General features: G+C 37.7%; 1 protein-coding gene across 60 annotated transcripts in view; it reads left to right on the top strand.

The window, feature by feature from the left end:
* The window catches only part of Crem (cAMP responsive element modulator), a 71,420-nt gene that overhangs the window by 45,214 nt on the left and 13,151 nt on the right, over positions 1–13,055 (top strand). For 27 of the 60 annotated variants that reach the window (NM_001374833.1, XM_030250305.1, XM_006525555.4 and 24 more), the window contains one exon: positions 4,468–4,656. The exons of 25 other annotated variants lie outside the window; for them this stretch is intronic. In NM_001374833.1, coding sequence (NP_001361762.1) covers positions 4,468–4,656 — 189 coding nt within the window. Of the gene's footprint in view, positions 1–4,467; positions 4,657–10,388; positions 10,873–10,936; positions 11,612–13,055 lie in introns of those variants that run through there. 8 more of the 60 variants (NM_001110855.1, NM_001110854.1, NM_001311066.1 and 5 more) reach the window with 6 other exon arrangements.

Below are 13,055 nucleotides of genomic sequence, written 5' to 3'. Positions count from 1 at the left end.
GTGGTGGGGAGTGAACTCAGGTCCTCATGTTTGCACAACTCAGCCATCTCCCTGGCCCAAAGTCATATTTTTAATATTTGAAAGATATTTGTTGAAAATTGATTTGATTATTTTGATTTCCTATTTTTATTTTTTGTTAGTTCCAGGGATCCATCTTGAACCTTGTACATGTTAGACAAGTGCTGTATCACTGAGCTATATACATCCTCACTTTCTAACTGCTGTTTATCACAGAGTACAGGAAAAATAGGCAGATTTAAGAATAGAACTTAAAAATGTAAGCATTAAACAGGCAAGGGTTTATTGTTATCGTACCAAATAATAGCTATACTTGCAGAGACTCTGCTGGGAAAACAGAAACTTGCAGTAGGTTTGTTGCTAGGGGTATGTCTCCCTAGGAAAGCATTTGCCTGGTGTGTAGGCCTTGGCTTCAATCTCAAGTGCTATAGCCAATTGGTTTGGTGAAGGAAAATCTGTTATATCTCAGGGGAATATCTTGAGATAAGGTACCATATGATGGCATTAGAGATAGTGTTAGCAAAGAACACTACTTGCTGCATAAAACATTGAAAATATACAATGAATTCATAAATGCAAAAGTGAAAAGAAAATTAAATGTCTTAAAATTCTAAATGGCCATGTGCCTTAATCACTAAGCCATCCATCTTTCTAGCCCCAAATGATTGAAAATTTTGATTCAGTAAACTCTGTTCTCTTAGGAAAGGTTTTTTAAACACACATTCTGCTATACCCAATCTTTTCCTTTACCAATAAAAGGCTGGTGCCAAGACTTCACATTATTCTTTTAGATGTGCCAGGAGTTTTCTCTGTTCCTATTGTATTTTCCTAAGAACTTTACTGGAATGAGTCTCTATGACTCACCTTTTTATTCCTGTATATCATAGGTAAGTGGGTCAAATTAAAATCCACCTTCATAAAATGACAAGTATGGACATTGTGAACTGCTTAAAGAATTAAAATATTTTATTAGGTGTGGAATGTGATTTGTTATGACAAAGTCATACATGTACATATGTACCATAAGAATTCAGAATCCTTAGGATGCTCATATGAACAAACACTTTGTCATAAAAGGAATTGGTTTACACAGTCTAAAGAAACTGAGTTTTTATATTCTTAGTAATGACATTACTTACATCCCTCAAGTAACTCAAAATTATTTATGTAGTGACATGTAAATGTGGCTCTTTGATGTTTGTTTTGCTGTTCTAATGGCTACTGTGATTTAATCTGTTCTGTACCTCTGGCTTTCAAGACAAAAGTATTAGTCTCTCTCCCCATTTCCTCTCCTTCTACCACTCCCTAATGCACACACACACACACACACACACACACACACAAACACAGTTCCTGAGTTCCAGGGATAACCAGAGCTCTACTGTAGTGAGGCCCTGTCTCAAAAGAAAAAAAAAATGTAGTGGAGCTAGGAATAGTGGCACAGCAAGCTTTGAATCCCAGCATTCAGGAGACAGATGTAGGTGAGTCTCTGTGTTTGAGGCCAGCCTGGCCTACATAGCGAAATCTAGGAGAGCCAGGGCTGCACAGGGAAACCCTGTGTCAAACAAAAACAAAAAAAATCAACAAACAAAACCCCCAACAACAACAAAATTAATGTGAGATTTCAGTTTTGAATCTTCTAATTACAGTTTGAAATTAAAATAGTTTGGAATTACATCTGCTTAAATATTTACATGCTTATGTATTTGAATGACTTCTATGAAAAACTTTAGGATTGAAAAGAAACATGCATTAAGTGAAGAGAACTCAGGTCTTACTTTAAGTTTGAATATATTGTGCTCCTTTGCTTGGGAACTTTTCCAGTTTTCAACTTTTGATTTTTGAGACAGGGTCTCACTATGGAGCTCTAGTTGGAATTCATTATAGACAGGCTGATCCTGAATTCATAGTCATCTGCTTAACTCTGTCTCTTTTTCCACAGTGCTGGTATAAAAGGGGTGCAACACTGTGCCTGGCTAGGTTCCCACTCTTAAAATCCATGTTTTCTGTCGTTATCAGTTATATAAGACCTAAAATTTGCCTTATGGGCCTGGGGATGTATAACTAAAAATTAGTGGCTTAAGAGATGAGTAGGTAAGGGAATGAATGAATGACAGAAATATCTCTTCACAGTGCCTATGATACCAGCTGAGTATGGCAGTGTGTGCCTATGATACCAGCTGAGTATGGCAGTGTGTGCCTATGATACCAGCTGAGTATGGCAGTGTGTGCTTATAATCTCAGCTGAGTATGGCGGTGTGTGCCTGTGATCACAGCTGAGTATGGTAGTGTGTCCCTGTAATCCCAGCATGTAAGAGGTAGAGGCAATAGAATTACGAATTCAAGGTCATCTTCTAGTTCTAGGACAACCTGGGGTGCATGAGGACCTACATCAAAAACTCGAAACAACAAATACATTTCTTTTCACTGTTATATATGTTGGAAACTTTCTGTAATAGTTTTGCTATTTTAGGACAAGGTCTCACTGTAGCCTAGACTAGCCTAGAATTCACAGCTGTCCTGCCATGCCTCCCGACTGCTAGGATTACAGGCACATGCCACCATGCCTGGCTAATAAGTTTTGTTTGTTTTTAAAGGCTAAAATAAAATATTATATTTAAATTCATTCAAATATATCTTATTTTCCTACTTTTCCTCTTGATTGATGTTTATTAAAAGCAAATTATTCTATCCTTGGATAGTTTGGCTTTTTAGAAGTTTCCTGCTTAAATGTATTCCTATAGATAACACATTCCCAGAATCTCTGAAACATTTTTATTCTCCAACAATAGTTACCCTTTTGAATGAGAAGGTCCTCTGTCATTTCATAATGCCCTGCCAGTATAAAGTGTGAAGGGCTAATGTATGAGATTTATCAGTAGAAATGTTTTCCCATGCCCTGCATGGTGGCATGTGCCAGGGCCAACTGTGCTGTGGGATGGGTGGGGTGTATATGTGTGGATGCATGTATTTTCAATTTTAATTATATTTTGAAGAAATATATTTTTCAAATGTATTTTATATTTTAAATATATGACAAAAAATAAGATGACAGATACAATATTGTAATGTTTATGTTATGAAAACAAAAACACTTTAGTTGGAAATTTAGAGAAAAATTACTTGAGAAATACTAAGAAGGAAGAAAGTAAGCCAAAAAAAAATTAGGAAAAACAAAAGTAATTTGGTATTTATGTCAGTATTCTAAAAGCTGCTACAAAATTGTATTATTGAAAATTAAGTTCTGAAGGTTAGGGTGTAGTCCTCCTTAGAGTATGTGCCCCCAAAGCATGAAGCCCTAGGTTCAATCCTTATCACTTTATCAAACTGGGCATAATTGTGCAGACCTGTAATCTCAGCACGAAGTGGGCAAAAGTAGGGCATCCTCGACCAGGGAGTGAGTTCACTATAAAGATTAGGGATACATGAGACCTTGTCTCAAACAGAAAAGAGAAAATTCAACTTCTGTAACTGGAATTTGAAACCTTCATTTAATTCACTTAGAATTACAAATTCTTTCTGCCTTCCTCTCTTCTTCTCTTTTTGTCCCCTCTCCTTCCTTTTATTCTCCTTCCTTCCTTCCTTCCTTCCTTCCTTCCTTCCTTCCTTCCTTCCTTCCTTCCTTCCTTCCTCCTTCCTTCCTTCGTTCCTTCCTTCCTTCCTTCCTTCTCCCTTCTTTTCCCTTCCCTCCTTTCTGTGACTGCTTGCAATTTGCAATTGAGTCCTGAAGCTAGCATCTGATCTGAGCATGCTCTCACCCCCAGCTGCCTTCCATAATAAATCAGAAATGTTTAGGTGACCCAAAAGTATAAGCCTAATGTAACTGCAGTGCCGACTGGAAATCTTACTGACCATTTCCTAAGTATCAGGAGAATGTTGCTTATAACCAACAATATTTGAAAGAATAGGTAATAATACTTCAAAGCTGGACTTTCTGTCTTCCTCTTCACTTTTTCTCCTAAGTAATTTAGTAGAGAAGCCTGGAGAGATGGCTTTGTAGTTAACAACATGGCTACTCTTTCAGGGGCCACAGACTAGGTTCCCAGCATCTGCATGGTGTCTCACAACCTTGGAACTCCAGTTCTAAGAGACCCAGTGCCCCCTTTTGGCCTTCACAGACACAAGGATGCATGTAGTACACAGACATACATGTAGCCAAAACATCCATACATATAAAATAATAAAGGGATGCCTAGAAGGAAAACTTTGTGGACTCTAGGAATTAAGGAAAATTCTGAGTACAAAATACACTGAACAGCAAAGCCAAAATAAAATACATTTATGTTGGTAATCTTTTACTATGATAAAGAAGCTGATGGTTTTCTTATTGATCCCACTTAGAAAGTAACAGTGGAAGCAATGATAGTAAATAGAATATAATATATTCTCCCAATATGGGATTAAAATAACTTATAATTATCTAATATTTCTTCTTTTTTTTCTATTAAGTTGCTATAGCTCAAGGTGGAACAATCCAGATTTCTAACCCAGGATCTGATGGTGTTCAGGGACTCCAGGCATTAACAATGACAAATTCAGGAGCTCCTCCGCCAGGTGCTACAATTGTACAGTATGCAGCACAATCAGCCGATGGTACACAGCAGTTCTTTGTCCCAGGCAGCCAGGTTGTTGTTCAAGGTATATTTTATTAATCTAATACATTTAGAATACCTTTGTCACACATTTTAGTGTCTACCTGTAGTATTGTGAAATATACTTGGGTAGAATTTTAGGAGGTGTGGGAAATCACTTAAAAAACATTCAAAGAAATGTTTATACTTCAGAGAAGTTAAAGTATGGTTTTCACTGACTCTGAAGAAAGGGTAATTTCAGAGAAGCATGATTAAACAAGGGAAGATGGAAATATAAATGCATTTTTTAAAATTAAGTAAATATATTTCATTAATGTCACATGCTCTACCTAGTGTATTTTAATTTTTTTTGTTTATGTTGTGCTGTGTGTGCTCATATATGAGAATGCACAGTGTTCATGCCATGGCGTGAGGTTAGAGGACAGTTTTGTGGAGTCATTTATTTTGGCTTACATTTTATGTTGGTTCTGGAGATCAGATTCAGCTTATCAGTCTTGTGAGGCAAAAACCCTTTACTGACTGAGCCACCTCACTGGCCTCCAGCACATCTCTATTACTTTTTATGGGGTATTTAAGAACATAGTCAGTGATATCTTGAGTCTGTTCTTTTTTCCTAGCTTATTTTCCAAGTATAACTTTCACACAACTCATTTAAAATAAGTGCTGATTTTTATATCTTTTAGACTCTTTTTAGTATAAAGGCTAGTAGACTTTTTAAAAAATTTTATTTATTTATTTTATGTATCTGAGTATACTGCCGCCATCTTCAAACACACCAGAAGAGGGTGTAGATCCCATTACAGATGATTGTGAGCCACCATGTGATTGCTGGAAATTGAACTCAGGACCTCAGGAAAAGTAGTCAATGCTCTTAACCACTGAGCCATCACTCTAGCCTGACTAGTAGATTCTTATAGCTCTTATGAAAGGAGTCTATAGTGAAATAAAACACGATGTAGCCATAAGCTTTTAGGGTTACCTATATGTTCAGTTCAAACTGGGTAATACATTATTTTAATTTCATTTAGCTGTGCTTATGATAAATATAAAACATGTATTTAATACAACTTAAAATCATGTTTTAATTCTAATCTTTTGGGTCTATTTGTCTAGAATGTATCACACCCACTTAAAGGAAAGTAATATGTTCTTTTATTCTGAATTTTCTTGGATATATGGCCCAACTGACCCAGAATTTGAAGAAATTTCCCTGTCTCAGCTTCCTGAGTGCTGAGCTTACAGCCATGTGTAGTGGCAGGCCTGGTTGATGAATCCTTTTACTCCTGTGTACTTGGGGGATGAATGGTGGGTATAATAAGAAAATACAGAGTGTGAAAAGGTCTGGAGAGATGGCTCTGTTGTTTGGAGAGATGGCTCTGTTGTTCAGAGTGCTTGCTGCACAGTCATAAGGACTAGAGTTTAGATCCCAGAACTCAACAAAACAAGTCAGGTGCAGTGCATATGCCTGTAACCACAGCTCCAGAGGGTGGAGACAGGAGGATTTCTGGGGCTTTCTGACTTCCAACCTAGCTGAGAAAACAGGAACCCCAGGTTAAGGAAGAGATCCTACCTCACAAAATCAGAGTCAGAGGAGGAGAACTGGCCATGCACACACATATGTATATATACTCAACACAACATAGAAACACATATAAACAACAAACTAAACAAGTAAATCTAACCTTAAAATAAGAAGAAAGACTGAAGTTGGATATGCTAGTTAGTACATGACAGTAATTCCAGTACTTGAGTCTAAGGATTACTTTGAGTTTTAAGCCAGTCTGGACTAAGAGTTCCCAGCCAGCAAGGGTTCTATAGTGACACCCTGTTCGTTCCACCAAAACAAACAAGAAAACAAAAACAAAAAGTGGTGGTATTTTATGAGGAGAAAATAGTGTTTACACACTAAGGTTTACTTTACATTAAAATTAAAACCATTTGTTAATTTTTCCTATGCTCAAACCTTGTTTTTCTAAACAAATAAAGAAGAGTCTTTTCTTCTCATATCACCTGTTTTACATGGAGAAATTGATACTGCAAAATTGATACTTTAAAAATGTTTTTAGACATTTTCATGTTTGAAACTTTGTACCTAAGTTTTATGCCTTGCGTGCTAAAAATCATTTTCTTTTACAAGTTTCAAACATATATTCACTTTTGTGTATGGGGTATACATGTATATCAGATACATGTCTGTATCTGGGTGGGTTTCTTTCTTTCAACTGCTGGGATTGCAGGCATATCTGGGCCTGGCTTTTTACATGGATGCTGGGGACCAAACTTGTATCCTGAAGCTTGTGTGGCAAACACTTTACTGACTAAGTTGTTTTCCAGCCTCCTTTTTGCTTTTTCTGTTTTCTGTTGTTTCAAGCTGGAAACTCAAAGTTACCCTTCACACACTCTATCCCTTTCTGCCCAAAGCCCCTGTATAGACTCTTCCCCATGGTTAAGTTAAAAGGTTTTCATTTCTCTCCTATCATCAGCCTATCTAGGCAGCTGTCCCTGTGGTCTGGATGACCACAAAAGTCAGCCTTCTTGGAGCTGAGAGCTGTAGCAACATTTCAGTCCTTCCTGGCTCAGTTTTGGGGGAACACTATGCCAGAGTTCCCTTAAATTCTTGTCATTGGGCTGGAGAGATGGCTCAGTGGTTAAGAGCACTGACTGCTTTTCGTGAGTTCAAATCCCAGCAACCACATGATGGCTTACAACCATCTATAATGCGATCTGATGCCCTCTCCTGGGGTGTCTGAAGACATCTATGTTGTACTTATATATAATAAATTAATAAATCTCTAAAACAATTCTTGTCATCACCTTCAAATGATTCTGGGCCTCTAATACTTTTTAAAAGGAAGATGTTATCTCCAATATCTCTGCTTCTTTAATACACTCCTGTGTCTGCAGGTTAACGTGGATGCCCCAATATTCTACCAACATTCCCTAAATCTGTTCAGATTGAGATATAATCCTATAGACTGGATTGCTTTCATTATTCATATGTAATATATGTCTATGGTTCTGGACACTGGGAAGTCGAAGAATCTTAGACTAAGGGTCTAAGGGTCTCTGGAGTGCCTGCTGATTTACATAAGCCATTATCTGTCTCTGTACTTGGTGGAAAAGACATGGGGCTCTCTAGGGGCTCTGTGTTAAGGGCATTAAACCCAATTAATGAAATCTTGTTATGTAACTTTTCCTGGGTAATGTGAACAAATGTCTGTTAACCCAAGTTGGGGTGGCAGTGGTATATGGTGCTGTGAAGCTGTGCATTGATTTGGTTGCTTACAGGAGTACATGTGAATGGTCACGTCTAGGAGCATGGGGATTCAAGTGTAGCTGTATCACAGAAAAGATCACTCCAGCAAAGCTGGCACTCCTTGTCCATCCTGCAGGCATCTCTGGGGTGGGAGAGTCCCTTCTGCTCAGCACCTATTACTACTTGTGGAGTAATAACCATGGGCAGAGGCTAAAAAACATTAGTTCCTAGAGCATCCGGGGACACTTGTTTACTTGTGAGTCTTAGGGGACTCATCTTCCCACTAGAGGAAGGGAAGGGATATTTTCATTAGAACAAAATCATTACACAGAAGAACTCTACTCTCAAAATATATTACTTCCAATCCTGTTGCATCAGGATTAGGATTTCAACCTAGAAATGAGGAGTTGCGCATGCTTTTGCTCTGTAGCATAGTGGCTGACTATACTGAGAATGTCAGCAAACACTGGGCATGTGCTAGGCAAAGTTAGACATCTACTGTGTTACCTACCTCTTCCTCCTGTGTAGGCCTTGCTCTTTCTCAGGCCTTCCCTCATTCCTCCTGACAGGTAATCCCATTTCTTTCATTTCCTCTGACAGGTTTTTTTTTCTCTCCACAGCATTTATATCTACTCCTTGTCCTGACAGGCATCATTTCCTCAGCCTCTACATGTTATTCAGGTTTTATCTTAGATAACCCTTCCTCCAGGAAGACTTCTCTGGCCTTCCAAATCTGGCCTAGGCAACCCCACAGTTCCCAGTGCATCTTCTTAGGTAATAGATCACGTGTACTGTCACTCCGTGTCCTGCCTCAATGCTAAGTTCTATTTGCATTACAGCCTTTAGTATCTACCAAGATTTGTCATGTGATAAATGTAAACATTACAAATGGAAGTGGTGTAGTGGCACATGTCTATAATCCCAGCACTTGGAATTATCAGTTTGAAGGCTTCAGAGGGAAGCTCTGGTCAAATAAGAATAAAAAAGACCCCTATATCTGAAAATATAAGGTCAGATCAACAGTTTAGTGTAGAGCTGTATTTAAGCTTTCCTAATTGCACTAATCACCTCCACCTTAAAAATGACATTTGTCTTTTATGGGTGGACATGGGTATAACATATACACATTAAAGAACAACTTGCAGGAATTAGTTCTCTCCTTCCAACAGGTAGGTCCTGATGATCAAACTCAGGTTGTCAGGGTTGGTAACACATGCATTTATCTACTGAGCCATCTCATGCGCCCTTTCCCCTCTTTCATACAGTATCTATTGACTGTCAATGTGTACATTTAAAGAAATATTGAGATAAAAATAAACATGGATTCTGAATTATAAATAAGGATTATTAATATTATTCTGACCCTCAAAGCCTTAGGTGTTCCTGGATAGGAAGGAGCCCCTGGTGGAGCCTTGTTGAGACTGTCATCAAATCCTCATCTTTAATCTTCACTTGCAATTCCAGTTTCATTGCAAGGACTCTGCAAAACCAGTAGAAACATGGATGATCTATGCCCTTTGGTCACCTCACCCATGCCACAACATAAAATCCTTACCTTTACTGCAGCATGCTTAGTTGAATAACATAGAAATACAGCATTTAAAAGAAATCATTGTGTCAGGTGTGGTGGTGCATACCCTTAATCCCAGCACACAGGAGCAAGGCGGGTGGATCTCTAAGTTCCAGGCCAGCCAGGGATACATAGTGAGAACCTGCCTCAAAAGAAAAAGTATTGGCCATTTATGACATACAAATAGATCATTAATATAAAGTTAGGTTGAGTTTTAATCATACAAGACAGTGGATTTTTACAACCCACTGGGGATAGGGGAGAGAAGATCTCATGAAGCAACATGTCAGGACTTTCTTTTTTTTCCTTTCTTTCTTCAGTAAAGGTGAAAAAATATTCCACACTGTGGAGCCTGGTATGTCTTAGAACATATGTCAACTTCTTTATGACCTTGATATTGTTAAAATTTCAGTAATTGTCCAGCTTTTCATGTGCAGAAATCTCAAGTTATCCAAATAAAAGCTAACATTAAAAATATGAATAGCAATTTTAGTTATGAATTTTAAAATCATTAAACTTCAAGGTATTACATTGAATCACAAATTTCTATTTATATGGGTCAAAAGGATCAACTATCAGCAAGTTCACATTACTCTGGTAATTAAGGAAGACACTGTATACCACTTGCTGCTTTGGCATATTGAGTTTCTAGACTGTCAGCATTTCCTCATTTCAGGTAATGTGAACAAATTCCAAGTCACTCTGGGAACAGCTAGATTTTATGGTGTGATAGCAAATGGTTTAGCAAATAAAAGTAACTGAATACAGGTACCTGGATATTTCTACCTCAATAAGTTTAGAAGTGCCTATGAAATACATTTTGTTTTGTATTGACTGTCAGGATTTTTTTTTTATTAGATATTTTCTTTATTTACATTTCAAATGTTTCAAACATTTCAAACCCTTTCCTGGTTTCCTCTCTGAAAACCTTCTCTCCTATCCCCTTCCCCCGCCCCCTGCTAACTCCCCCTTCCTGGCCCTGGTATTCCCGTATATTGGGGCATAGCCTTCATAGGGACTGTCAGGATTTTTTGTTCAGTCCCTGAAATGTGGATCTCCAAACGCTTCCTTCTTCAGGTTCTAAGAAACAGATAGGGCTCATCTCTCCTCCTGTCTCCACAGCTTCATGAGCTACAACTCTGTAACTTCTCATTTTTGCTTTTTGTCAGAGCTCATATGAAAAGATTTTTATGTCAAAAGTGAGAAACAAGAACATTCGGGTGGTTTATTACAGGAAGAGTTTTTACAGGGCTTTGCTTTCAGTGAGCTGCACATTGATGGCAGTGATAGGCTGGTGACGTCACTGTGATGTCAGTGCTCCTACTTATCTTACATATGCTTGCTAGTTTGGAACACTTTATTTTGGACTGTGGTACGGCCAATAAGACCACTCTATATGCAAAAGCCCAACATGGCTGTAACTGGAGATGAAACTGGTAAGAACTTAAAGGGGGATTTACATTAATTTTGTTTTGTTTTAATATAGGATTTAGAAATTTTTAGGAACTTTTGAGTGTTTTAGAAAGTGTGATTTTTTTTTTTTGTAGTTGCTTATGCATAAGAAGTTTCTTTTCATGCTTTTGTTAGAATTAGAGTGCGATTGCTTGTTTATAGTGCTATTGTATCTTTGCTCCCGGGCTTTAATGCTCTGTTGACTAAGGCAGTGATCTGCCCGCTCGCCCTGCTTTTCTCTTCCCCTTTCTCCACTCGTATCTTATCCTGGTCGTTCTGCCTCACGAAACTAGGCTAATAATTTATCTGCAACCTGTTGGAAATTCAGCCTAGCTACCAGTTAAAATATTTGATGTCCATGTTGTAAACACTTGAGCTACGAGGTGCACGGGATAGGGGAAACAGTGTGCTAAGAATGGATGTTTTTCAGCCTGCTAGTTCTTTCCTCCTGCCTTTAAAAAATGGTCTGCTCTTCAGCTAATTGAGTTCAAAGGGCTGACGTCATTACATTTCCTGGAATCGTGTTTCAGCGGGGAAGTGGAAAAGTTAAACTCCAAGCACATTGACGTCAGCTCCGAGTCATGTTGTGATTTAGTCAGTTCCTTTCTGCTTTGTCAAGCTTGGCGGACAGATTGCAAGTTTGTTAACTAGTTCACCACCGCTTTTGGCTGCGGGGACGTCTTTAGATCGAATAACAAGTCTGACTTTAGCATTTCTCTTGTGGTAAGTATCTGCTTGAAGATAGGCACGTATTAGGGCACCTGTAATGCTTGCATTACCTTCGGAGAGGCTCTCCCAGCACCTGCCTAGTGACAAGTGGGCTATATTTAGGCCGAGGTTTTGGTGCTTGCTAGATTCATAGACAGAGTGCCCTCTAGTGCCTTGTAAGGGACGTGTTTGTCTTTCATTGTTTCCTCAGCCTTTTCTACTTAAGCTTTGTAATAAGTTCATTAGGTTTTGCTTTTCTTAGTTATAGATAAGTGATTTTGAAATACTGAGTTACCAGTGACCTTTGTGTAGTTTGCGACATTGTTTATTCAGTTGGATTTATTTGTAACCCAGTTTTGAATTTGCAGTTGAATTGAGAATAAAGAGGATTACAAGGCTTCCCCACAATTTAGCTCACATTGCATTGTTTCTGAGATGTTCCTTAAGAAGCTGTTGTTTTGTCAGATGGTGCTTTTTGTGAAGTCTGTAGATTGCAGCAGCTATGGAGCAACTGAGGAGCCCCAAACCAGACACTGTTGTAGTGTGATCCTGAAATCAATGACTTTTTTTTTTTTGGTGCATGCATTTACTTTAGAAAAAATATTGGTCTGTTTCTTTTAAGCAAACTTTAAATTTCTATTCACCATTTGACTGTCAGAGCAGGAAAGAAAATAGTAATACAATAAAATAGAATAATTAAAGTATCAAGTATGTTTAAAGGTGAATAATTAAGGTATTCATTTATATTAGAATTTTAGCCATTGCTTGTGAATTATATATTCATATACTTATGTTGATAGAATGAATATGTCATCTTTGAAGCACTTTCTTCTTATAGTTTGTTTACCACCACTAGGCTACAGTTTCAAATTTAAAATTTTCAAAAACACTAAAACTTATAAATGTTGAACAATATCCAACATTTCCCATAAGACCCAACTGTAGTTTGGAAATAACTATTTTTCTGAATCTGTCACTTTTCTCAGTGACATTTGAAAAGATGTTATATTGAAAACAATAAATGAAATTTATATCCTTTTTATTAATGTGCAAAACTGCACCCGATTGAAGAACATTTTTTGGGACTGTGGCAGAAATGCTCTTAGCAGTCTTTGGATTCTTGGCTCTGGGATAGTATGGGTTGTCAAGCTGAGGAAATTGGCTTATATCAAGGACTTAGAAACCTTTGATCACCACCAGCATTTTATATCATGACATAGTGATATGTGTGTGTCACTTTGAATTTATATAAAACAAGTTTCACACAAAACTAACACAAAACACAATTATTTTCTAATTTTCTTTTTTGCTTTAAATGTTATCTTGACCCATGAAATTGATTTTATGACCCATGATCTGTAATGTATGCCTGAGATCCACACTCAAATCAGGCTTCTTATGTTGATGACTGCCCTAGAAAAGATCTTTATGGCATCTCTAATAGGATCATGGAATCAAA

The sequence above is a fragment of the Mus musculus genome, chromosome 18, assembly GCF_000001635.26.
Source record: "Mus musculus strain C57BL/6J chromosome 18, GRCm38.p6 C57BL/6J".
Taxonomy (NCBI): domain Eukaryota; kingdom Metazoa; phylum Chordata; class Mammalia; order Rodentia; family Muridae; genus Mus; species Mus musculus.
Note: the sequence above shows the minus strand (reverse complement) of the source record. Positions and strands in the feature narration are given on the sequence as shown.